Source organism: Ursus maritimus, unplaced genomic scaffold (genome assembly GCF_017311325.1).
Source record: "Ursus maritimus isolate PB19 unplaced genomic scaffold, ASM1731132v1 scaffold_7, whole genome shotgun sequence".
Classification (NCBI taxonomy): Eukaryota; Metazoa; Chordata; class Mammalia; order Carnivora; family Ursidae; genus Ursus; species Ursus maritimus.
In genome coordinates this window covers 6,067,978-6,095,542 of record NW_024426885.1, presented here as the reverse complement: position 1 = coordinate 6,095,542, position 27,565 = coordinate 6,067,978, and the positions used below count along the sequence as shown (strand labels likewise).

General features: G+C 44.3%; 1 protein-coding gene across 1 annotated transcript in view; it reads right to left on the bottom strand.

Moving 5' to 3' along the window:
- ADAM12 (ADAM metallopeptidase domain 12) overlaps window positions 1-27,565 on the bottom strand; it is a 338,285-nt gene that overhangs the window by 271,684 nt on the left and 39,036 nt on the right. The window contains exon 2 of the mRNA XM_040624298.1: window positions 23,198-23,334. Within this exon, the coding sequence (XP_040480232.1) occupies window positions 23,198-23,334 (137 nt within the window). The remainder of the gene's footprint in view (window positions 1-23,197; window positions 23,335-27,565) is intronic.

The window sequence follows — 27,565 nt, the reverse complement described above, 5'->3', positions numbered from 1 at the left end:
ATAAAAACATATGTCCACACAACAATTTACACAGGGATAATCATAACAGCCTTACTCTTAATAGCTCAAAACTTGAGTCAATCCAAATGTCCATCAACAAACTGTGGCATATCCAACAATGAGCTCCTATTCAGCAAAAAGGAATGGACTAATGACACCAATGACATCACAGACACGTCTCAAAAACATTATGTTAATCAAAAGAAGACACAAAAGGGTACACATTGTATGGCTCTATGTATATGAATTTCTAGAAAAGAAATATATAAACTTCAGGAATCAAAGAATAGATTGGGGCCAGGGTTAATGGAGAGGACCGACTACGAAGTAAATTTTGGGGATGGTAGGTGCACACATTTGTCAAAATTCATTAAACTATATACTTAAAATAGGTACATTCTATTGTTTAGTTGTTTTATTTCAAAGTTTATTTTTTAAAAAAATCTCCACTCTTGATATGGTTTTATCTATCTCCCCTTTAAGTTCTACTTATTTTTATGTTATATATTTTGAATAAATTCTAATAAAATTTTTGGGATTGAAGGGAAATGATTCCAAATAAAATTATGGCAGGGTAATTGACACTTTTTTCATTATGAATACTTCTCTTTATTTCTAATTATGCTTCTTGTCTTAAATCTAGTATATTTGATATTATTACAATTCACAAGCTTTATTTTGAATAGTGCTTGGATAGCATATACATTTTTTCATCCTTTTCCTTTATTTCTATAGAAATTTCTATATTTCTATATGTATTGATACTTAAAGAGTGTGTCTTGTAAATCACACATAGAGAGTTTGGTTTCTTAACTCCATCTGGCAATCTTTGTTTTTTAATTTGCCAATTTAATTTTAATATAATTACTGACACAGCTGAGTTCTCCAATCCTTCTATTTATTTTCTTGTCCCATTAGCACTTTGTTCCTTTATTTCTCCTTTCCTTTAAAAAAATAAATCATGTATTTTTCCTATTCTATTTTCTCCTCTAATAGCTTGTTATATTTTTTGTATATTTATTTTAGTGATTAGAGATTAAAATCTGCACCCCAGTCTTACTACACCATATCCTAAATTAGAATCTTTACTTCTTTCAGAGCAATGCAAAAACATTATGGCAGTTTAATTTCATTTGTTATTCCCTTTGTACTACTGGTGTCATATATTCTACTTCTACATATGTTGCAAATCCTCAAACATCTTGTTACTGTTGTTTAACAATCAATACTTTTTACCAACATATTTACTTTATCTCTTTGCTCTTTTTTGCAGATCTGTGCTTCCATCTGGGTTCATTTTCTTTCAACCTGAAGCACATCCTTTCATAGTTCTTGGAGTCTGCGTCTGTTGCAGATGAGTTTCATTACCTCTATTTGGTCTTTAAACATTTTTATTTCTCATTCATTTTTGAAGAATATTTTCATTGGGCTGGATTGTAGGTTGCAGTTTTTCTTTCTGCCCTTTCAAGATATCTTCTCATTTTCTTACTGCTAATGTATTTCCATTGCAAAGTCAGCTGTAAGTCTTAATTTTGCTCCTTTGAAAGTCTTTCTCTAGATGTTTAAAGATTTTCTTGCACTTTAATTTTCAATAGTTTTATAGGATTTTCTATTTATCCTAATTGGGATTCATTGAGCTCCTTGAAAGTATGAGCTGACTGCTTCTCATCACTTCTGAAAAATTCTCAGGCATGATTTCCTTAGAGGATGCTTCTGCTCCAATCTCTCTCCTTCCCTTATGGGATTCCAAGAATGTGTAAGTTAGACTTCTGACTGTTCCATATGCTTACGTATATTATTTCCATTTATTTTTATCTGTGTTTTATTTTTTACTATTGCTCTGTCTTCAAGTTCACTTTTCCTAACTTCTTTTTACATTCTGCCCTTAAACTTTCCAATGACTACTTAACATTAGATATAGCTTTATTCAGTTAAAGGATGTCCACTTAATTTATTTTGTAGATTCCAAGCTACTGTTGAAATTCTACATATATTTCTCAATTTTTAGCTTTTCTTTTCTTTTTCTTTTTAAAGATTTTATTTATTTATGTGACAGAGAGACAGCCAGCGAGAGAGGGAACACAGCAGGGAGAGTGCGAGAGGAAGAAGCAGGCTCCCAGCAGAGGAGCCCGATGTGGGACTGGATCCCGGAATGCCAGGATCACACCCTGAGCCGAAGGCAGACGCTTTAACGACTGCGCTACCCAGGCGCCCCCTAGCTTTTCTTAAAACCATACCAATCCTAATTAAGTCCTTCTCAACTAATTCCAATGTCTGGATCATTTGTTACACTGCTTTTATTATTATTTTTTTGTTTGTTTCCTGATTGCTAGTCACAATTTCTGGCTTCTTTTTGCATGTCTAGTCAATTTTTATTTCATGACAGCCATTGTGTATGAAAGTACCATGGAGGCTCCAGATGGTATTTGCACCAGGGTGGGGGCAGCCTTTCCTCTATGGCAAGATTCAATCAATGTAATCGGTCCCTCACCTGTCAGGAATTGAGTTGGGTCAAGGATGGGTTGCAGTCCTAACAAGACTCAGCCTACCTCCAGTTAGTGCCTATGCCTTGAGAGTGATCCTCCCAGGCTTCTGATGGAGTCTGGAGGATCCCTGTTCTCTCAAGCCCAAAAGACTGCAGAAGAGGTTCAGTTCTACATTTTGGAGGTTTGAAGCTTACTCTTTAGCTTCCTTACCCATGAAAATTTAAAATCTGGCATGAGAGGGAAAAGTCACGTGACTGTTGCAAGCCTTGTTCCCCTTGCTGGATCTTGTCTTCCAAGCACCATGAGTATGTGGAAGATTTCACCCTGCCTTTCCAACCCATCACCCAAGCCTCCTAAACTATACTGGAACTTATATGTAAATTTATATTACTGAAGTTAAGGAAAATTTCAACAACACAAACCTTTTACTACTTTAAGCATCCCCAGAGAAATCTTACTTTCACTACTGATTTACTCAGCATTTTTTTAAAAGATTTTATTTATTTATTCGACAGAGATAGCGACAGCCAGCAAGAGAGGGAACACAAGCAGGGGGAGTGGGAAAGGAAGAAGCAGGCTCACAGCAGAGGAGCCTGATGTGGGGCTCGATCCCATAATGCCACGATCACGCCCTGAGCCGAAGGCAGACACTTAACAACTGAGCCACCCAGGCGCCCCTACTCAGCATTTTTAAAAAATTAATTTTATTATGTTCAGTTAGCCAACACATACTACATCATTAGTTTTGATGTGGCGTTCAATGATTCATTAGTTGTGTATAACACCCAGTGCTCATCACAACACGTGCCCTCCTTAATATCCATTACCTGGTTACCCTCTCCCCCACCCCCCTTCCCTTCTGTAACCTCAGTTTTGTTCCTGGAGTCCAGAGTCTCTTGTGGTCTGTCTCCCCTCTGATTTCTTACCATTCAGTTTTCCCTCCCTTCTCTTGTGGTCCTCCACACTATTTCTTATGTTTCACATATGAGAGAAACCATATAGTAATTGTCTTTCTCTGCTTAACTTATTTCACTTAGCATAATCCCCTCCACTTCCATCCATGAAGATGCAAATGGTAGGTATTCATCCCTTCTGATGGCTGAGTAATATTCCATTGTATATATGAACCACATCTTCTTTAACCATTCATCTGTTGAAGGACATCTCAGCTCTTTCTACAGTTTGGCCATTGTGGACATGGTTGCTATGAACATTGGAGTGCATGTGGCCCTTCTTTTCACTACATCTATATCTTTGGGATAAACACCTAGTAGTGCAATTGCTGGGTCATAGGGTTTTCTTTAAAAAAAAAATTTTTTTAGAGAAAGAGAGAGAGAGCGCAAGTGCAAGTGCAAGTGCATGCCAGTGAAGGGGGAGGGGCAGAGGGAGAGAGAGAATTTTAGCAGGCTCTATGCCCAACACGGAGCCTGACACGGGGCTCAATCTCATGATCCTGAGATAACCTGAGCTGAAATCAAGAGTCAGACGCTTAACTGACTGAGCTGTCCAGGGGTCCCCTACTTAGCATTTTTAACAGTACAAAAGTGAACTTCTATACAGTCACTATTTAAAATTAATTCAAGTTTTGAGTAAGTGATATTTTGACTACTTTTTTCAAATCTTGATTTTCTATGTGAAGAAGTGCCCTCAGACCATATCCTAGAAGTTTAAAAATATTCTCTGCAAATTGACTGATGCCTGGTGTGCTTTGTAGTGGAGGATACTGGAACATCTCTCTTTAGATAAGAAGCATTATCATCTCATAGTTAGCAACTGCAAATAACAGCTGTGACATGTTGAAGTTCTTTTAATATTATATCCATAGCTGAAGGTCAGACCTTATCACTTACCAGTCCAGGAATGATGCATGTGTCAGCTGTCATGAAGCCTCTTCTGGAATAATTGCAGAGATGCATTTGTACAGTTGAGTAGACATTTTTTCCTGCTTGCCTTCCATTCTCCTTGTATACAGTCCCAAAACCCAGAGTTCTTTTGGGGAATCACCAGTCTCCCACTTGGTCCTTCTTATTATGGTTAACTATCTCCTCATCCCCATGCCAAAGGTGGGCATATGGTTACACTGACCATTTCAAATGTTGACACATAACACAAAATTAGTTCTTAGAGACTCAGTTTGAGGACTCTTGTTTGCATTGCAGAGGATAAGAATGTCTGTAGCTGGGGTTGCAGAGAAGGTACAAGATAGGAGCTGTTGGCAGCCATCTTTCTGCTACTAATTTAAGGCCTCTCTCAACACAGAGCTAACAGGGAGGAACTAAGAGATGTAGAGAATAAATGCCAGTCTTGAGGACATTGGTTGAGTCCCTGGATGGAGCCTATCATGTCTAAACCAGGAAGTGCCCCAGGACTTTTCAGTTTTGTGAACAGAAAACAAAAATCCCTGTTTAACATAAGTGGGTTTTGGTTGGTTTTCTGTCACTGATAACGAAGAGTCTCTTCATCGGGTGATTTGCAACAATGGATCATCATTCTAGCTAGAGTCCATTCTAAGACAGAGGCTACGTGGTGATCTGGGTGTATCAGGTGGAAAGTTAAAGCGCTCCTACTGCATTACACAAGGTGGGAATCCACGCTCAGGAACTGGCTGTGTCACAAGCCAAATACGGACTTCAATAAGCCACTCAGCTTTCAAAGAGGAGCAAAGAAAATCAGTTTTAAGGACTAGCAGCTGGAGAGAATGGCATAATGTCCACACAGAAATGATCTAAGACAGTTGGAAATATGGACCTGAATCTTGCAAAAGATCAGGGTTGATGGTGAGGATTTTGTCATATTCATAGAGGTGAAGGCATCTAGAGAGAGAATGCTGTAAGAGGAAGTAGCCAGAAGAAAGAACCTTGTGAGCTGCAGAGATTTAGAAGGCTGGTGGGGGAGAATAGGAACAGGGGGAAAAGTGAGTGGAACAGTCAGGGAGGTAGGAAGAGAATCAGGGAAAACCTGGACCAAGAAATCAGGGGCAGCAGGTGAATGAGAAAGAGATCACCAACTACAAATACCAGGATGCTGAAAATCCCACAGACTGAGGGAAGGGCAAGGAATTCACCAAGGTCATTACTGCCCTTGCCAAAAGCTGTTCCAGGCAAGTGGTAGGGTAGAACCAGGCTGCAATAGTTACCCAGCAAATCCACAGTGAAAAAGCAGACCCTAGGAGCCATCAGCTGCCTCTGTGATAGCCAGTGGAGAAAGCAGAGGCAGAAAGATAGAACTGGGGGCTTAACTCCAAAAAAATATAAATGCCATGATAATGTCTTTGATTGTATATCACCATTTGGGATGCTCGTTTTCAATAGGAAACTATAAAAAAACAGACTCTGTAATTAAAGGTGTAAGGCTATGATGCAAAGTAGCCCACGCTCAGGAAATTTATCAAGAACTGAATTATGTCTGTTTGGTGAGAAGGGACTGAAATATGAAACTGTGTGCTATGAATGGAAAACTACTACAGTTTAGCCCAGCATCTACTGTATAAGGTGGACAGCAGATCCTAAAAAGACGAAGTTCGTGCCTTTAGGTGGTGCCAGTCCACGCTGAGGGGCAGTGCAAGATAAAACCTCCAGGAAGCGTCCTCTGAGCTATGCCTTTGAAGTACTGAGATCCACCCGCACTGGGTTTGGGGCCCTTCTTCTTGTCCCCATGCTGGCTGTGGTTCCAGCATGCCTCTAAGAAGTGCTTTCTCTACACAGGTGTTTGTCTCTTCCACTGGGCTGACAACTCCCAGGGGGGCAGGGGTTATGTTTATTCATCTTTATATCACACAGTCTGGCACAGAGTCGGCCATTAGGATTACCAGATTAAGGAAAAAAAAGAAAATCTAGTTAAATTTGGATTGCAAATTCAAATACTGCATGGGACATACTTTTTACTCAAAGCCATTTGTTGCTTATCTGAAACTCAAATTTCACTGGGCATCCTGTGCTTTATGGGGCAACCCTACACATTCCATCCATGTTACCTTAATGAATGCAGAAGTGTAACTGGGGGAGGAGATGGGGAGAGGACAATTAACTCCTCCTGAACCCATTCTCTAAAAATGTTAATTTAAAAAACAGCACGATGCTAGAGATAAGACACTGGTGGTGCAGTTAAGACCATTAGAAGAAGACATGAGAGAAGATTTGAGAAACCTGTAGCAGGAACACCAGCCGGGGGACCCCATGTAGTTGGATATACCTGCCCCCCCCCACCCCAGGATCACAACTCCTGATGTTAGAACCTGGCTACGCCTCTGGATGAATGTGGCTGGATTTAGGTCATTGTCTCTCCTCAACACACAAAAACTAAAGGAGAAATACTATGTGCAGCTGGGTGGTCTTGACCACATAGTTGAGGGATTCAGAGACTGTGGGGTCAGTGGAGTCTGGGTGGTCAGGGAAGGCTTCAGGGAGGAGGCGTGCCTGTGGTAAGGCCCTCAAGGAGGAGGAAAACACAAACAGGCAGCAATCTCTTCTTAAGTTCTAACTCTGAATTCTTTGTAATTAAGCCTAAAAAATAAGCCAAACATGAGACCAAGATCGTGGCTGTCTTCCTTAAACACTTGGTTTATTTGTTACTTTAGCCTTTTCTCTGCTTCAGTAACGAGTGACTTTCGTCTCTTCTCCCAGCAGACAAGAGTTTCAGCAACCCTGGGACCAGCACAACTTAGTTTCTGACAAATCGTGGACTAGGTCCTGTCATTTCAGGCCACGTTCACATGCATGCATACACGTGTGTGGAAAGGTACTACTGGGTAACGGGCACTTGCAGTCAAGTCTTTGGACTTTGTGTTGCCTTCTTCCCTTTACTTTTAGTTGATATTTTATTAGTTACTTACCTCTGTTTTATGTGGGAGGCAACTACTTTTGTTCAACTGAAGACAGCATTTTAGCTTGCCATTATGCTTATAGTTTCTGTGGGTAGGAACTTGGATCAGCTTAGCTGAGAGGTTCTCTCTTGGGGTGTCTCATGAGGGTGCAGTCAGACATCAGCGAGGGTGGCCATCCCCTGAGGGCTGGACTGAGACTTGAGACTGGAGGACCCACTGTAAGATGGCGCACTCACACACCTGGCAGTTGGTGCTGCCTGTCACCCAGACAACCCAACTCTCCACATGCCCTTCTCCCCAAGACTGCTTAAATATTTTCAGGGCTTGTTAGCTGGCCCCTCCAACGTGAGAGATCCATGAGATCAAGGTGAAAAGTGTAGTCACATGCTGTCTCTACTGCCTTATTCTATTGGTGACACAGACTAACCCTGACTCAGTGTGGGAGGGGGCTTTAGAAGGGTGAGGGTAATATGGGAAGCTGGCTATCACAAAACCAGTTTAGGAAACTCAACTTAGAAAATTCAAAATATACTAACTGGGGGCAATGTCTCCCATCCTGGAAACAGAAGGACATTAGGATCTTATTAGGAATGGCCAGATGCCCAAGAAGAGAAGACTACACAAAAGGGAATCAGAGAACGCAGAGGCCTCATCAACACCACCTGCTTCGAGGGCTTGGCCCTTATCCACCCCATCTAGTCACCCTCCATCCGTCCATCCCCCACCCCTCATCTACCCACCCAGATATCACTGATATTTACCACACAAACTTCTGTGGTAGACTCTGGGGAATAGTGTTGAGCCAAAGAGATAGGTCTCCAACCCTTTGTAACAGACAGTCCAGTTGGGGAGGCAAACATACAAGCAGATACATAAAATGGCGAGACACAGTGTGAAAGAAACAGAGCAGAATTATAGCAACCGACAGAGTAGGTACCTGCCTAAATGAGATGGCCAGGGAAGGCTTCCCTGAGGAGGTGGTTTTAAGACACAGTTAAGCAAAGGCTCTTCCAGCAGTGATCAGAAGGGCAATGAAGGGACTCATGGATGGAGGTCAGGAATGGGCACAGGAGCGTTCCCCAGGCTCTTCTGGATAGAATCCCAGAGGAGAAGCCAAGTGTGGAAGATGAGACCACCAACTCTGTCCTAAACTGCTTTCAATAGAGGGGCTGCACTTGTGGCATTGCCTTGGGGCCACGAGCGGAGCTACAGGTGGGGAAGGAGTCAAGCCTGGGAGGAGGGGTGGGAATAGAAGTCCCAGGAATATGGGGGGAAAGCCAGTCTGATTTCTAGAGAGGAGACCAAATGTCCCAGGTGAGGCAAAACAGAAACCAGGCAAGGGTGGTGTGAGGGCAGGATATGGTGGGAGGTGGGTACGTTAAAGGAAGTTTTAACGCAGATAGAGCAGAGCAGGGATAAGCTATGGGCTGCAGGCCGAAGTCTGGCTTCTGTTTACAGCATCGTCTCAGTGGGGCTACACATTGAAAGGTTCCACTCTTCATTTTGGACGAACTGGGACACACCTGAATCAATCAAGAGATAGGACATATATATTTCTGGGAAAAAAGATCTAAGATCCCACTGTTTATAGTAACATTTTTAATAATCTGAAATGCAAGTACCTGAGGGAAATGCTTGCTTGTGAAACAATTTATGAAAATGACTTTTTTATTTTTTGTAGCATTCATCAAATCTAAATGAAAAAGCACCAGACCAAAACAAAAGCCAAGATAAAAGTAAATGAAATGAAATAATTGAAAAATGAAGGACTCTTATAAATATTAACTCAAACATCTTTGGGGACCTACTATGTATCGACTACCAGTAGACTCTGAGGATACTGACATGAGCAATATATACATAGCATCTGCCCTTCAAGATTTCAGCTCGCAGAAGAAACCAGTAAGAAAATCAACTGTTATGTGTGGATAACACATGCCATGATGGAGGTACTGACCGGGTGCTTAGGTAACATGCTCCATGTTGGAAGTACTGAACTGGGTGCTTAGGTAACATGCTCCATGCTGGAAGTACTGAACTAAGTGCTCAGGTAACATGCCCCACACTGGAGGTACTGACTGGGTGCTCGGGTAACACGCTCCATGCTGGAAGTACTGAACTGGGTGCTCAGGTAACATGCCCCACACTGGAGGTACTGACTGGGTGCTTGGGTAACACGCTCCATGCTGGAAGTACTGAACTAAGTGCTCGGGTAACATGCCCCACACTGGAGGTACTGACTGGGTGCTCGGGTAACACACTCCATGCTGGATGTACTGAACTGGGTGCTCAGGTAACATGCCCCACACTGGAGGTACTGACTGGGTGCTCGGGTAACATGCTCCATGCTGGAAGTACTGAGCTAAGTGCTCAGGTAACATGCCCCACACTGGAGGTACTGACTGGGTGCTCGGGTAACACACTCCATGCTGGATGTACTGAACTGGGTGCTCAGGTAACATGCCCCACACTGGAGGTACTGACTGGGTGCTCGGGTAACATGCTCCATGCTGGAAGTACTGAGCTAAGTGCTCAGGTAACATGCCCCACACTGGAGGTACTGACTGGGTACCTGGCAGCTAACCAGATGTTGACAATGGGCGGTGTATGTGAGGAGTTTGGGAAAAACACTGCTTAGTCTGCTTACAGACAGGAGGGCTTAAACAACGGACATGTGTTCCCCATAGTTCTGGAGGCTGAAGTCCAAGACGAGGGTGCCAGTGTGGTTGGGGTCTTGGGGAGGGCTCTCCCCGTAGCTTGCAGACGGTCGCATTGACACTGCATTCTCACACGACAGAGAGAGAGCTCTGCTCCCACCCTGGGGGCCCCACCCTCATGACCTCATCTGACCTTAATCACCTCCCGAAGGCTCCACCTCCAAATGCCATCACGATGGGGCTTAGGGCCCCAGCATGCAAATTTTGGGGAAACACAAACATCCAGTCTGTCACGCCAACCAAGAAAGGTGACTTCTGAGGTGAGTCCAGGAAAATGGAGACAAGACGTGCAAGGTGAGGGGGGTCTAGGGCAGGGAAGGTAGGAGCGGGGCTGGGCCTCTGGGGGCCGGCAAGAAGGGGCATTGGAGGCACAGCATGAGGAAGGCGGGGGGGCTCAGATCACAGGCGGATGCCCAGGCCCCACACTAAAGGTCTGGGTCTTATTCTGAGAGAAAAAGGGAGTCACTGATGGTCTTTAATGGTTCTAAGACACGGTCAGATGTGTGTTGAAGAAAGACTCATTCTGCGCAGTAAGGGTGGATCTGAGGGGCAGACAGTGAAGGATCCGCTAAGACACCATTAAAAACTGGGTTTCCAAGAACGCTTCATGGCACGGGAAGTATAAATAACAACAATAATAAACACAGTGAATCTTAGCATGTTCCATATGCTTAAACACCATCTTTGCAACAACACTCTGAAATAGGTACTTTTTTGGGGTTCCCGTTTTTAATGGGGAAGCAGAGGTTCAGAGAGCTCGTGTAACTTGCCGAAGGTCACACAGCAAGGGAGTGGCATGCTAGCCCTGCCCCCTGTGAGCAGTCAGTCAGCTTAGCCAGCCTCAGTGCTGGGGAGGGGTCTGCAGAGAACAAGCGTCCCTCACCAGCTCTGTTCTGGTCTCTTCACAGGCCTGGCGCCCGCGATCCGTCTCTGACATAACCCATCTACCGCCTTGCCACCACTTTCCTTCCTAAAACAGATGCTCTATCTCAAATGGCTTCTAAAACCACCACCCCAAACGTCACTTGACTTCTCAAAACCTTCCATGGCTTTCCACTGCCTTCAGAATGGGATTCTAACCTCTTAGCGTGACATTCAAGGCCTCGCTTCACCGGAAAACTCCAATCCTGATGGTGCCTTTTCCGTCCTAGGTGTTTGTCACCTGTGAACTCAAGCAGACAACACTACAACTTGCCACCCTGGGCACAGACCGTGCAGAGCAGGGCTCCAGATCTCAGCGAGGATCCTTTGTACAGAAGGAGACTGAGGCGGGGAGGCTTTCAAGGGGCTGCCTCCGTTTGCAGAGAAGCTAGAACTCATCCCTTCCTGTTTCTTCCCATCAGATTCAGCAACACAGCCAGGAAATCCGAAGGCGAGCTCCTCCAGCCTCAGCTGCTTCAAATAAAATAGTTAAATTAATTTGCTGTCACGGCCGTAGGAATTTCTTGAGAGGAGGTGCCTCCGAGGTTAATGAGTATAATAGGCCAATTCTGTGTGTGCTCGGATTCCTGGAATCTGCAAACACGGGCAGTTGTAACTGGTAATGTTTCACTGAAAAATGTACATGTGTTGTCTTTGGGGGTATTTACTTAACTAAAGACATACATTTCCACAGCTTCTGGACATTTATTTTATAGGAAAAGATCTTTAAAGTCTCTCCAACTCATTTCCCCACCTGCCAACTCCTCTGGCTGGCTCTCCGCTAGTAACGCTGGCCGGGGCCAGGGGGACGGCTCCATGTTCCTGCCCGTTTATAACCAACAAAAATGCACTCAATGTTTTGTATTTGACTTCAGGACGCTGTTGCTGTCCTTCCTGCCTGACGGCTGCTTCTCCCCCTGTCTGGGCAGCTGAAGTATGTGAGATGGAGATCGGAATCCTCGGCTGTCAGAGGCCGTCGGAGGACGCCGGGTTTGTGTTATGCCCATTACAGGCGTTTCCCATGGCAGCTGCATTCCCAGAAACACTTCCAGACTGAACCAGACGAGGCCCGGTACCTGCCAATGCAACAGCAGGCTGGAAAAACTCAGCTCCGGGACTCCACCGAGACTGCTCTGGAGATGGACCTGAAAACGCTCCCTTCTCCCCTTACTGAGGCCGGGAGGCCAGGGGGTCGACAGAACCGGAATTCCTCACTTGCCCAACGCGGTCCAGACATGAAAAGTGCAAGACCGCACACCCTGCTCTCTGGGCTCCAGAGGAGCAGAGACGCGGATGGAGGAGGCCAGCGCCGGGCCAACCAACAGCTCCCGGAGATCTGACGCATTCCCACGTATCCCACTTAAGACACTAAAACCAGCGAGAACTTCTGGCAAGGCAGACACATTCCTATTAGCTGAATAGGCACAACCCGAGATTATATGCCCAGTGGTCTTGTTTCGAACTATAAAAGGAGGGACTAGATTTCAAAGGAGCCATGATAGAATTCTCTACCCCTCGTGGGTTCTCAGCTCTTCCTTATGTTTGGACTGCAGGAGCTGACATTTCCTAGAGCTCTGTTTGAGCAAGCTTCAAAGTAGTTCTGAAAGGAAATTGCTGGTTTTTATGCATTTTTTAAAAAGGGCAAAGTATCTCTAGCATCCAGCACAGGGCCTGGAACATGAGGGGCTCACAATAACGGTCTGCTGATTTAATGGGTATACAGAAAGAAAGAAGTCAAAAGAGAAGAAGGATAATATTGAGTTGGTAAAATTTTTCCCCTCAAAAGAGATACCGTCGCAACTCTTAGATGGAGCTCTACAAGATGGTGCTTGTTTCCAGTTGCCCCCCGCCCCATGCTCAGCAGCAGATCAGGTTGTCACAGCTCATCTCTGGGGATCCAACCGACCCTGCCCCCCACGGGATGCCCGGCTTAATTTGCATAGCTGTACATGGCACCCCTGGAGGGGTACTCAATGAGGACCTATTGGATGGAAAAAAGAAAGAAACCGTGAAAGGTCCTGGGCTGTTTTTAAATGATATAATATCTTCGCAATGACAGATGCATTTAGAGAGGTATACATCCTATTTCATTTCAATCATTTATATTCCTTTTATGTGTTGGAGAAAAAAATCAGTATGTCAAGCACGTTTAAACTATTAAGTGTGGCTGCTTCTATAATTAGGCTGAAATCATTCATGTGGATCCTGGGTGACTGATGTTTGGGAAGCACGGATGTGAACTCTGTCGCCTGCATATACACACGGAGCCCCGCTAAGCCAGCGGTGGTGGGGATAGTGCACACAGCATGTTTCCGAATTTGGGCTGTCTGCCCTCATCCGTTCAGGGGTGTCCCCTGTGAGATGCTCTGGGGCTAAGACATGCCGGGGAAGGCCAGGGAATGGAGCCAAGCTAATGGCTCCCAGGGGAATGGGGAATCCTAACAGGGACATAATCCGCAACCCTGGTCTCATTAGCTCTGTGCTCTCACCAACTCTGTTTTGGGTTTATGACCATGTCTTTAAATTACATGCTTGGAAAATGAGTCGGTTCAAGCAAAAGACCCTTAGTACCCTCGGTGAGTAAAAATGGCGTATGAAATGATTATACCAGCTGAATAAAATCTTTCCGTGTGCCACTTTTAGGAAAAAGGTCAGATTAATTTCCAGTAATTAGCAGAAAGGCCGCCTGGAGGCATGGATCAACTCGGGGAATCTGAAAAGCCAGAGTTAGGTCAAATGCTGGGAAGTTGGGCGTTAATTTTTTAAAATAACATTTTAGGGAAAGGAACTAAACGATTAGGTTTGATTCCCAAGAACTGATTTAGGTTACTGAAAATTGCCATTCTTCATTTTTGCCTGAATAGGTATAGCCATAAAAAGTCAAATTACTGGTATATTTTCTCTTAATAGAATTTTGAGAATTAAAAATATTGTGTGAAAAGGAATGGTGTGACTCGGTCATGACCCGTCATTTGAAGTTTGTTCCTCTCAAATCTAGCAAGAACACACACATCTATTTCCTTACTCTCCCAGCTGAAGAGACCAGGAAGTGTCGCTGTGGTATGGTGAGCACACCCAGCACCTAGACCTTGAGGTCTAATACCATCATCCACTGAACCAGGGCTCCCTGGAGAAATGGCTGATTTTAGGGCTGGGGCAGGAAATATATAAGATGGACCTGGTGTTTTTGTAGTGACAATGTAAGGAAGTGATAACACACGCACACAATGGGGGTATGTCAAAGGGACACAAAGCCAACTGAAAGAGCTCCCAATGGCCAACTGAAACAATAATATAAATCAAATAGTACTGGGGGTACCTCTGTGGTTCAGTCAGTTAAGTGTCTGCTTTCACATGAGGTCATGATCTCAAGGTCCCGGGATCGAGCCCCGCATCAGGTTCCCTGCTATTGCCTCTGCCCCTTTCCCCCTTTCTCATGCTCTCTCTCACGCTCTCTAATAAATAAATAAAATCTTTAAAAACTGAATAAAACAAAATAGTATTGGATTACAACCCAAAACATTAATATCCATGAGTCTATCCTGATATGGATAAATAATTGAATAAATAAGTACATAGGGAGAGTAGATAAATCTCACTTGCAGGAGAATTATAAATCATTTATGTAGCTGCTTCACCCTTTAGGAAGTGGAGAATAACTCTTTTGAGCATGAGATGTGCACAGTGACTTCCTTCCCAAGAATCCAGTATGGAAAGGAGATGAACCTGGCAAACATGACCTCGGCCAGACGAACAAGGTCAACATCAACAGTGATAAGTTCTGTCGATAATACTTGCTATGGTGTAACAAGAATGGTACTTTACCTCTGGGGTCTTCTCCCCAACATAGATAAGTCCAGGTCAACCATGAGAAAAATATCAGACAAATCCCAAATGAGGAACGTTCTACAAACTCCCTGATGAGTACATCTCAAAATCATCAATATCACCAAAAATGTAAAGTCTAAGGAATTGTCAGAACCAAGTGGCAAGATATGATGACTACATGTAATGTGGGATCCTGGATGGGATCTTCGAGAAAGGACATAAAGTAAACACTAAGAAAATGTAAATAAGGTATGGGCTTCGGTTAGTAATAATGTACCAACATTGGTTCCTTAATTGTGACAAATGCACCATAATGTAAATCAGTAACAGGGGAGACATTGTGTGAGGTATATGGGAACTCCGTACTAGCTTTACAATTTTTCTGTAAATCTTAAACTGTTCTCACATAAAATACATGCTTTAAAAAATCTAGCAAGGACAGACTTTGAGAGAGGAAGAAATCAACTTCTCTTCATACCTGCCCCAAATCTCCAGTGGGCAGATTTCTGCACATACATGTAGTCCTGGAAGACATACATTTCCTTTTGCCCATTTACATGTGGTGCCCATCAGACATTCTCAGAAGGTGGATATTGCCCTTAACGGGGCAAAAAGTGGTACTTGGGGAGGGGTTGAAAATTCCTAGATATTGCAATGATTTGTATTCCTCTAGAGCTTAACTCTAGCTAAAAATCTTATTTCTTAGTATTTAATTTCTCCCTGAAGAGAAATATAATTTAAAGTAATTTAAATTTAATTAAAATTAATTAAAATTAAATTTTCTCTTTAGGCAGGCAATAATGAAAAAATGGTTATAAAATACTGGTATATACCACTCAAAAACACATCCCTTATGCTTACAAGGAAGTGTTCAAGGAATGGAGGAGTCCAGAGCAGGTTAATACAAGAGGAAAGTCTCACACAAGCTCTCTCTATACAGGAGTTACCCTACAGTCACATAATGGCTCTATATTCGACTGGTTTTAACATGATTTTACATACTTGATTGCTGGCACTCTTGTTATAGATTTAAAAAGATTTCCTACTTTTTAAAGAAAAATAAAACTTAAAAAAAATCTGAACTTTGAACTTTGGTTGAATGAAACCTCATCACCAACATGACTGTTTGCTGAACAACCAGGAAGGGACCCATCTCACTGGTTATGTTGTGACTCATGAGAAATTCCAGAGTAAATGCATAGGTGAGGGCTTCCTCAGCCTTCACATGATGCGAAATTATTAAATGCAACACTGATACATATTAAGTCTCTCTTGGGAAGGTATGCCCTTTTCCTCTAAACTATAATTTAAAAATCATTAGCCTTTCTAGAAATTTTATAGTCTTCTAAATGTCCCCCAATCCCCTGAACCTTTTCCTTTTAGTGCAGAAGTTCAGATTAAAATATAAAAACACCATATATCATTAATTGTTACAAATGTGCCATATATTGTAAATGTGGGGAAAGCTGAGTGTGGAGTATATGGGGCTTTCTGTACTATCTCTGCGTTGTATCAGTAAATCTAAAACTACTCCAAAGTCACTTATTTTAAAAAGCACAGATCTCTTATGAAGGACTTATTTAAGATTATTACAATCATTAGTTCACTAAACTGTGAGCTTCTCAAGGGCTGATGGAGCCCCACCCATTCCGTGCCACAGGAACTTGACCTAGGACCTGGAATGCAGCAGGTACTCACATGTGCTTAGATGAATGCAACCATACGCTCTACCTCTCAAACGTGGAGAGTCTTACCTAAGAATTATAAAGAAGAAAAAATTGTAACTCTGTTTAAACAATACAAACCACTCAATCTCCTAGCATTACCTAAATTTGTTATTTAAAAAATATATATTTTTAAAAGTCCCAGTTCCATGATGATGTTAGAGGTCTGGCGGGGCAGGGGCGTGGGGAGGGCGTTGCAGAAACTGTAGGGAGACTTGATTCGATAGCCAATTTTAAAATAAATGACATTAGGGTCTTGGTAAGAAATCACAAGCAATAAATGAGTGCGCAGTGAGCCACGTGGAAATGTAGTGCCAGAGCCCCTCCTTGATGGAGAGGCGTGCTCCCAAAGCGGGGGTCACAGCTGAACCAAGCACAATATCTTGGCTTGCGTTGTCCCTCTTGTGTGTTGGCCAAAGGGGAGGAATGAACAGAAAGGCCGTGGAGGGACGGGAGCAGCACTCACATCTTGCTTAAGAAAGTCAGAACTCTTGGCGGCCTGACTGACAGCGGGATAATGTGCCTGCCCTCCGAGCCACGCCTCCGGAGTCTGGATTTATGAACCCGTCCTGATACAACGCAGAAGGGGAGAAAAGATGAACGTTTTCCTGGGAAGCAGCAGAGCGGTATGGAAAGAACATAGGACTTCAGGATGTGATGGACCTGGGCTCAGCTGCTGGACTTGCCTCGTCGCGTTCCCACTTGGCGCTTCCGTACCCTGGCCTGCGCATGCGCACCACACGGACCCTGCAGGGCCGCTGGGGGTCCCCGGGGGAGGGGGGTAAATCTCTACAGTAGGATCATCTAGTGCAGGGGCTACAAACCACAGCCTGCCCTCAGGCCAAGTCCGGCCCACTACCTGTGAGCTAAGAGTGGTTTTACGTTTTTAAAAGATTAAAAAAAATTATTTCATGACACATGAAAATCATATTAAATTCAAATTTTGACGCCCATAGGGAAGTTTTATTAGAACAGGGCCATGCCCAATTGTTCGGGTATTGTCTATGGCTGCCTTTCTGCCACAAGGGGCAGAGCCGTGCAGCAGAGGCGGACAGCCTAGGACTGCCACCGCTGAATCACTGCTGAGCTCTCCACAGAAAAGGTTTACTAGCCTTTGGTCTGGCTCCATCCAAAGTCAAGAGAAGGTTCTCAGTGGCTGTCCTTAGCCTTCTTGGTCTTTCCCCCAGTGCAAAGGCTCTTGAGGGGCAAGTTTTCAGGCTCCCCCTCCCTGGGAAACATATGGAGTTGACACGACTGCAGGGGAGGGCACTCCTGGCATCTGGGGGGCAGAGGCCGGGGTGCTGAGCACCTTGCATCACACAGGACGGCCCTTGCCTGCACACACACAACAAAGGACCAGCCAGCCTCACGGGCAGCAGTGCCGAGGTTGAGCAGCCCTGCCAAGAGGCCCAGAGTAAGTTAAGAGAAAGGAAAAGAGGCTGACAATTCACGGGGCGTGCTGGGGGTGCGGGGTTAGGCAGCCAGGCGACCGCTACCAGCTCCTTTACAGAGGAGGACACAGAGGCTCAGCCAAGGCTCGTCTCCAGCCCAACAGTACCCAGCAAGGCAGAGGACATGCAGGAGTCGGAATCCATCTCGGCGTGTTCCAACACCTTTCTCCTTCCACTGTACCTTCAAGCACTGATGCTTGAAGACGGGTGGGTTCCCGAAGATACACGGTGCCAGCTCTTCCCATTCTCATCTCACTCTCTCAGAAGGGTGGGCGTGCTCTTGGCTGGGTGGGTTATGTGAGGCCGAAGCAGGAGCCATCTGTGTGTCAGTGGGACCCTCCTGTGTGCCCACATAGCCTCACGGGGATTATCAAGCAAGGCGTGGGGCTAAGTGGTTGGGGGCCGGGGGTACAGAACTTCCTAGGAGACTGTACGGTCTGGAAATCATACATTTCTCAGGAAAAGCTTCACAATGGGTATTTTAGTAATTATATTCTTACGAGGAAGCACTACCGGCCAGCTTGTAAGGTAATGTAAGCTCGATGCTGCATGAAGTCGGACGGGCTAACTGTTGAGCTTACTCAGCCAAGAAGCAGACACCACGAGCTGGCCTGCAGCAACTCCTGCAATTATCAGAATAATCTCTTAGAGAAGGGGAAAGTCATTCTGCAGAGGGCTGGCCATGTAAACCCACCCAGAGTAACAGGACCCCTCCTGGAACAGACAGGCAATGTGGGGAGTTATTCCAGATAAGACATTAGTAACCACAAAAGTGAAAAATGCAGCATTCTACCAAGCTATAAAAGACCCCTACGTGATTTAAAAGCCCCTGTAGTTGCTAAAGGGAGGTCAGCAACATCTAAAAAGGTACGGTAGTTGGAGAGTGGTGTGCAGACTCTGCAGAAATGGAGAGGCTCCCGAGGCGCCCTCCGGCACTTGAGTAGAGCGCACACGCTGACTTTCATCTGCTCGACCTGCTGCAGTAGCAGCCGCCATCCTCACCCCAGGGAGTGACCTGGGCTCCAGGCACAGAGGAAAACTCAGAGCCAGTCCACAAAGGGGGTTCCCTTGTGCCACTAGATGCCAAGCACCGCAGGAAGGGATGAGAGCATAACGCCAGTGCCCCCAGGGAGGGCACAGGTTGGGGGGAGAACTAGAAGTACGACGTAGTAATGAAAGCGCCGTACGGTCTGTGCCAAAGAGCTGAGATCCACGTCATCTGAAGGTGGGGTCCAAAGCCAACACAGAAGGCAGCACTACCTCGGGCAGAATCTAAATTAATCTTTGAAATGCCTTACGGTTTTCATGCTTTTTAAAGTATTTATGTATTTATTTAATTGAGAGAGTGAATGAGAGAGAGAGAGTTTGTGTGTGTGTGTGTGTGTGTGTGTGTGTGTGCGCGCAGGAGGAGGGGCAGAGGGGGAGCGAGAGGGACAAGGAGACTCTGTACCGAGTTTGGAGCCCAACGTGGGGCTAATCTCATGACCCCGAGATCATGACCTGAGCGGAGACCAAGAGTCAGATGCTTAACCAACTGAGTCACCCAGGCGCCCCGGTTTTCATGCTTTTATACAAGGTTGACATGGCCCCTTCTTCTCTCTAGAACGTTGTTTCTTGTGTTGAGCATAGTTGAGCCCTGCTATAAAATGGTATCCAACTGAAAGACTGGGCATTGCTCTCAGGCTGAAAGCAGCTTGTGCTGCAAGAGGCGGAAGGACCTAAGGAAGCGGCAGATGCAGCCGCCCCCCACGCCCACCCCTCGTGCTCCGTGGGAAGATCAGGGAATGTACGTCTGATCTAGCTTTGCACCTGCAGCAACTGTCTATGCCATGCACACGGGCTCCGTCTGCATGAGTCAAGTGCGTGGCATGACTGCACATCACAGAGACGCGTGTGACTATGAGGACAAAGACACAGGAAGGGCCGATTTGTCTGGGGGAGCTCAAGATGAGCTTCACAAGAGAAGGTACCATTAAGCCGGGGCTTCAGGTATCAGGGACACAGCATATGGCAGTAAAGAACATGGCATATTGGCAGTAAGCTGACCAGGATGAGCTCGATGGCTGGGGGGTAGGAGTGGGGCCTTCAGCATCAAGACAACCCAGCCTATAAAGCATTGTGGGCATCATGCAAGGAACCTGGCTATGAAGTCAGACATGATGGGTAGGAAGCGAGGAAATGGAGAGGAGGCTGCTCCTGGGGTGGGAACACAGAGGGAAGCGAGCACTGGATGGGGAGCCCCAGGGAGGTCTCCCTGGAAGGGCCGAAGGGGACGGTCCTTCGAAGGAAATGCAGGGCTTCTTTCAGTGCGTGCAGCGGCATCTCCTTCTGCCACTTTGATGAGCTGCTACCTGATATTTGATATTTGAGACCCACAGTATGCTAAGGGAAGCTTTGGGTTCATGTTCTCATCCATCTGCCTTTTTACTTTCCATTTTGCACACTGTTTCCATATAGTCATTCCCATGTAAGAAAGCTGGAAGTTGGAAATTTCCTGGAGCATTCAAAGGCTGGGCTCGATGGAGATCATCTCCTGGTCGAGTCATACCCTGGCATGTCTTCCTCAGGTCCGGTGTTGAGTTTTTTCAAGACATGTAATTGGAGAGGGGTCCCTACAACACTTTAAACTTGCAATATCACCTTACATTTGTGTAGTTGGGTTTTAGTTCCTGACGTATTTTTACAGCCATTATTTCATCTCATTCTTACAATGACCCTAAGAGGGAGGAAAGCAGAGAAGCTTATCCTCATGTTTATAGACCAAAACAACAGCAAGCAAGCAAACAAAATCCTGGAAGCTACAATGTATGCAAGGTCACATTCTTTCCCATCCCCCACTCTTTCAAGTGAATTATCAGTGGCAATGATAGCTTGCTTCTTGATTTGTAAAAGGCCTAATAACATCCCATCCAGATATATTTCAATCACAGAGCAGGGAGAGAGAGAATGAGAGAGAGAGACCTTGTGACAGTACTTTTTTTTTTTTTTTGGTGATCAGCTCTGTCAGGTTGACCAGTACTCCAGCAGTTTCCAACAGTGCCGTGGTTCTAATCTTGTGTGCTCATTAGAATCCCTTGGGGGCACTTTATAAAAAGGAAGATGCCTGGGCCTTCCCCAAAACTGAATCAAACTCTCAAAGACTGGTTGACTAGAATGATACAGGAGAGCAAAGAATAAAAGAGCAGAGCAGAAAAGCAAGAATGTATAACTATATTCTAAGGTACAGCAGGCATAGTTGTGGGAAAAAATGGTCATTAATGTGTATTTTGCATACTTGAGGATGTACCCTGTTAATGCAGCTTAAAATGTTGACTGTTCAATTTGAAAACAAGACACACACATACCCACCATAAGCCAGAATCCCCATTCTCACAACAGGTGCCCACCTCTACCTCATAGAGGATTATGGCACACATGTACAAGCATGTTAACAGACTTTTACATGTACCCTTTTTCATGTTGGCTCTTAGTGGTTAACCAGCACATATGGGTACACATCATGACTACAGAGCCATAATGCTGATTCCACGAGCACCATGGCATTACGACACAATGCTCTTCCCCAAATCACCTAAGTCCCTATTCTCTTAAATAATGTCAGTAACCTGGAGTTATTTTAGCGTACTAGGTATGTGCCTGCTACCTGCATGGCTCTAGTCAGGAGGTAGAATCACAGAGGAGCTAAGACAGTCATCAAATAATAATAGTTTTCTCAGTTTTCTATAAAGATGGTGCTGGCAGCCCATAGTCATCTGGTGGTAAGCTTGGTGAGAAGCAGATGTGCCAGCATGCTTCCTGATGTCTACGAGATGGCTGGCCGGCAGGAAGGATGAAGCTAGAGGTCAGAAACCAGAGCCCACCTGAACTGGTCCATTCCAGGAGCATGCCGAGAACCCTCATCAGGTTGGTGCTCTGTTACACTTCCCAGGGATGGTTGCCAGATAAAATACAGGACACCAGTTAAATGTGCATTTTGATAAATAACAATGTCCCAAATACTGCATGGGACAGATTTACAAACAAAATTCTGAAGTCAGAAGTCCAAGTTTAAAGGGGCATTCTGTACTTTTATTTACTAAATTTGGCAACCCTCCTATCAGGGAAAGCCCCCATAATGGTTTCCACCACCCAAGAAACTTCAGATTGTTCCATATTTTTGTATTATTAATTAGCACCTATAAATATTTTAGAGACACACTTTCTGAAATAGTGTTCTTCCCTTTTCTGCATCTGTCAAATCATTTCTAATTTTTCAGATTAAGGGCACGATGAACTATTCTTTAATGTCTTAAGTCTTTCTTCCAGAAAACACCATCAATACCACCATGAGTGACTTATACTTGGTATATTAAATTTGCAACAGTCTCCATGAAACAGAAATATTCAAAAAGTGCAGATTTAGTATTTGGATCCTTTAACCAAACCTCCAACCTTTCTGAATGCTCACTTTCAACCGAAAGCCTCTCTAGAAAATAAGGGTATAAATCGTATTATCATTACTCACATAAAGGTGGCCCACTGCAGCCCTTCCAGAAAGCTACAGAGGATTTTCACAATCTCAACAGCTCTTTAAAAAAAAATCTGTTTTCTATTATGAAAAAAATCTAAAAATAGTTCCACATAACACAAGGACAAAGCCATCTGTATGATCTCTCCAAAGAGCTCATATTTCTATAGATTTTTATCACTTTCCAACTGTTCCAACAAGTTCTGAAATTTAAGAAAGTCATGTAGATTTGGCAGCTAAAACTCATCAAAATACTACATTTAATCACTAATGTTGCAATTATTTTATATTATTCTTTTACATCATAGAAGGCTCAAATCAAATATGTATCAAAGCAAACAAAGCACAAAACCACATTAAAACTCATTTTACAAACTTTTAAAAGAGTCACATTAACCTGTTTCAACCAATAATCGATCAATGAAACCAAAATGTTGATGCAACAGAAAAATACCCAGCACTCCAGTAAAACACACAGAGAAATTGTGTATCTGGAAATGTCAGCCCCAGTGTGTTTGAAAAATAACTTTCAACAGATGTAAATAATGCTGGGCCACTCATCAGGACTGTCCCATCAAAACTGGTGTGTATTTTCTCTTAAGAATCAAGATTTCACTCGAGAAGAATAAAGTCAGCGCTAAACGACAAAGCTTGAACAGAAGAATATGAATGCAGTTAACGTGATTTTTCAACTTCAGCCATTGAAAAATCCAGAAAACGAGAGAAAACGAAACAACTGACCTTTGTGCGGATGCTCTCCATTGGGTCCCAGAGGTCTCCATTCAAGAGAGAGACACGGGCCACTTCATAAGCTCCTCCCCGGCCCCTTCTTCCGGCCGGCTGCATGGAAGGTGCTGATTTGCTCCCCAGGTTCACCCCTGCATCAAAAAGAAAACGGCCCTGTTCTTCATTCTTGTCAGGAAGAGTCTGGCATCAGGCACTTATGTCATAAATGACTCAGTGAAAATATTTGGAAGTCACAGGAAGCCAGGGAAACAGCATTATCTACGAAGTCACGGTCAGGGTTGGAAGTGATGAATTCTCTGTCAATCCACCCAAACAATTTTGTGATTTAAACAAAAGCTAATTTTTCCCTTCAAGTCCTATGGCATGTGCTGGGTGACGATCGAAGTCCAAGTATATACTTCCGTCCTTCAACAAGCAACAAACACAGTGGTGACTTTTTAAATGATGAATTAATGCTTTGCTTCAGATCAGCTCTCTATTAAACATCTCCAGGCTTTAGCTGTATTAAGACTAAATCCATTTACTTACGTCCCGGTGAATCAGCTCAACACAATGCCAGTTCTCCTCTCTGTACTTACGGAGGCTAATTTTATATGCTTCACTGAGTGATTCTATAGACAAAATTAATTTGCCAGTTCAGACTGACTAGACTGGTTTATGTAAAAAAAATTAAGTCATTCAATAAACTATTATATGATCTTGTTTCGTGGGGTCCTGTCGAACCAGTTAATGTCCCGACACAGGTTCAATTTAGCCCCATTTCCATAAACAATCCTAATGGAAAATATAACATTTTTTTCTCTTCTGGAGAGTGTATCACTTTCTTAACAAGTCGGGTAATTTCTCTGGGCTTGCTCTCCTATGAGGTCACGTTCCTGCTATTTGGTGCGACCACAGTATATCCCTCAAGGTAAAAGATGGGAGCAGATTCCCTCACATGTTATTCCCATTTCTTCAACCAGGACTCATAATTTTCAGACCTGAGTCATAATAGCACAGTTTTAAGTTACTAAGGAGTTCACATTTATTGGGCACAAATGGTATTGAAATTTTAATCCTAGACATTTTACAGTTCCCCAAATACTTTTAAATCCACACCATTTTATCATCCTCGATGTGGAAGTCTGCAGTTATATTCAGGTTACAAAAGGATTACTACTTGAGTATTAACTGTCTGACACAGCGCTCCGGAAAATTCTCAAGCTGGTCACAAAGCATTTAAAATCCCAGTTGTTGAGGGACCATGGGAACGGGGATGAGCAGAGAGTTAGGGATATGGTCAGTGGCAGAGGAGGTGAGTGGGCCCATTGGCCATGAGGGGTCGGGGTGGGAGGTCGTGGGGGGAGAGGACCATGAGCCACGTGAACAAGCAGAGGAGAGTGTGTGGGGCTCAGGCCTGGGATGAGCTGAGTCTTCTGGAATGGACCTGCATTCAAGTGATGAGCGTTCCAGCCATGTAACCAGAGGGGATGGTTCTAGGTGATGACATCTGTGGACACTGGTGGATGGAAGTGGAAAGAACTGCTGTCCAGATGGAAGATGCCAGAAGCCCTTCTCCTGGCTGCAGAGGGGCAGCCACTGGCAGTGTAGAGATCATGCTTAAATGACCCTTGTCCACCGGCTTGATTTCATACCCTTCATTGTGCTGCCCGGTAGTGTGACATCACTACAAGTAGGGGCTTGGGGTAAGACATCCCCCAGCACCAGTACCAACTCTTCCACGGATCAGCTGTGGGTCTCTGGTCCAGCTGTTTGCCCTCTTATTGGTTCATTCACTCAATTACTCGTTCAGCAACTATTTATTCCCTGTCTACCTTCTGACGGACACTCTGATGTCTTCCATTCTAAAAGCCCATTGTTCCTGCTTCAGGCCAGTGTGTGCTGATGTCACCTGGGTGGAGACAGCCCCTCTGCCTACAGTGCCGGGACCCTCATCTTGTATATGCAGCTTAACCCCAGAAGACTCCATTCTCTCCATCCTGTGCATCTAAGAGGACAGAGATAAGGCTGCCCTCATGACTTGTGTTCTCATATTAGAAGAAAGATGATCGGCAAGACCATTTCAGACAGCAGTCAGGACGATGAAAGAACAGGCTACAGGGGCTCTGTGTTATCCTTGCACCGCTTCTGTAGATCTGCAATGGCTTCCAAATAAAAGATAATAAGAAAAACGAGGTGACGATAGAGTCATGGAGAGGGATACTCTTGATGGACAGGCCAGGAAAGACCTTTACTTATTGGGAGGGGGTGCACATAAGCTCAGACACGAAGATGAGAACCTTCCAGCCCCACACAGAGCCACAGGAAGAACAAGTCAGCAGAGGGATAGCAAGTGCTTTCTTTTTCCATAAAATGAGGTAGAGTATGGGGAGGTCAGGAGAAAACATGCGTGAAGCATAGAGAACAACGCCCACTGGTTTCACCGGCATCATTCTCGCCCAGACCCGATCTCTTGCTCAGGACTCTCAGGGGGATTCCCATGTTGGAATTTACCAGAAGTTCATGCTGATCCAGTTATACAGCTCCTGCAGAGCCAGACGAAGGGTGCAATTAGCTGAAGGTATCTTAACAGAGAGCAGGTGTGTTATTTGAATTGGACTAAGAAGGCTCTGAAATACCAGCAATTACAGAATAAGAATTGGAGATCTGAACTTTCCCCTAAACCAGTAAAAACCATGCCACGCGCCAAGAGTCACCATGGCCAGTATTTTAATCTTTTGAAAAGTCAGGTATAACTGTTAAGAAAGTGATTGCAAGCATTTAGAAATTTTCTCTACAAAAACAAACCAATTTGATTATAAGCTATTCCTGGCATTTCTGGCAGTTAAAATTTTCAACACAAGTGGATTGCTAACTTTAGTCACAAATCCAGTTGTCCAAGGGCTTATTAAATCCAAAACAGCAGTTGCATCACCCATCACCCAGCCACTATGAGGAAGACAGGATGCTTTGCAGGGGTATTCCAGACCACGCTGCTCAAAGACCAGGATCTTCACTTAGCCTCAGACCCTTGGAGAACAGCCTTGGCATGCAACCAAACTCGCCTGAGAAGCCATATGTCTTAGAAGGAAGGGGATGGCACCATGAGGTCCAGGTCTTGCGGGTGAATCATTAGCATGACTCTGCCAGCAGGGGCGCTAGGAGGGGTAGCAAGCCCACATTCTTGATTTGGGGGAAGCTGGGGAACCTCTGTCGGGCCTCCTATATGGCAATCAGGCTGAAGCTGCACAAATCAAATGCAAGGAACATTCTTAGTCCTCTGGACATTTTTCCTCCAAGACTCTTTGGTAGCAGAGAAAGAGCGCTATTTACTCTTCTGAAGGCAAAATGTTCCAAGCAATGAACACTTCCCTTTTCACCTACATATTCCATCATCTTCATCCAAAAGAAGTCCTTTTTGGCTGAATTCTTTTTGTCTAAGAGGCTTTATTTCTAAATATTCCAAGGAGAATTTCGAGGCCGACTGTGCCAGCAGAGAATGTTGTGCAACCTTCTTAAGAAACTGAGTAACTGCACCGTTCGCTGAGTACAGAATTTAGTATCTATGTACGTCGATAACGAAGCCGTCCCTCAGCTTTTTAATTGGTTGCACAGTATGCCCCCAGCAGTATCTGTAGTCAGAAGACCATTTCTTATGAGCTTTGCTTATGTATTTATACACTGGTATTTCTTTTAGATGATGCAAATAAAAATTTTATTTGTGCTGCATGGATAGACAGAATAAATTATACACAGCTGTGAGATATCAGAATGTATTTTATGGAGTGATCTTGTTGACAAACCATAAAAGCAGGTCCTGAATGATGCATACATCCAAGCCCTTAGAAGCCCAGGGAAAAAATATGACCTTATAAAATACACAGTTTGCATACATTTTGTTTTTCCTAATATTTGGGCTTCAACAAAACTCAGTTGCCTAAATAAAAAATGTGAATACTTATATTGGGGAGGAAGTTCTGGCTTTTTTTCTGTTGGGTAACCAGAAACACTGCTTGCCATTTTGATAAAATTTTTCCCCCCATAGTGGGGGGGAAAAAGCATATTAGATAGTTTGGTTTCTAACACAATTATCGTCTGTAATAACGAACTTTACTTTTCCAAGGGAAATGTGTATGTCTATTTTTGCTTTTGTCCTCGTCTGAGCTTTTCATCTTCGGACTTGATTGTGGCCGGCCAGTAGGGAAAGTATAAGACCCAACTCAGCAAGCAAAAAAGAATCTTTGCAGCCATCGCTTTTAAGGTCTTAGAAAAGCCACTGATGAAGACACCTGACCAAAAGTGACTTAAGATCCCCCATGTGAGTCACCCAGAGCCCGGCTGCCTTTGGAAGTCCTGCCCATCCCTGCTCTGGCCAACCCTTCT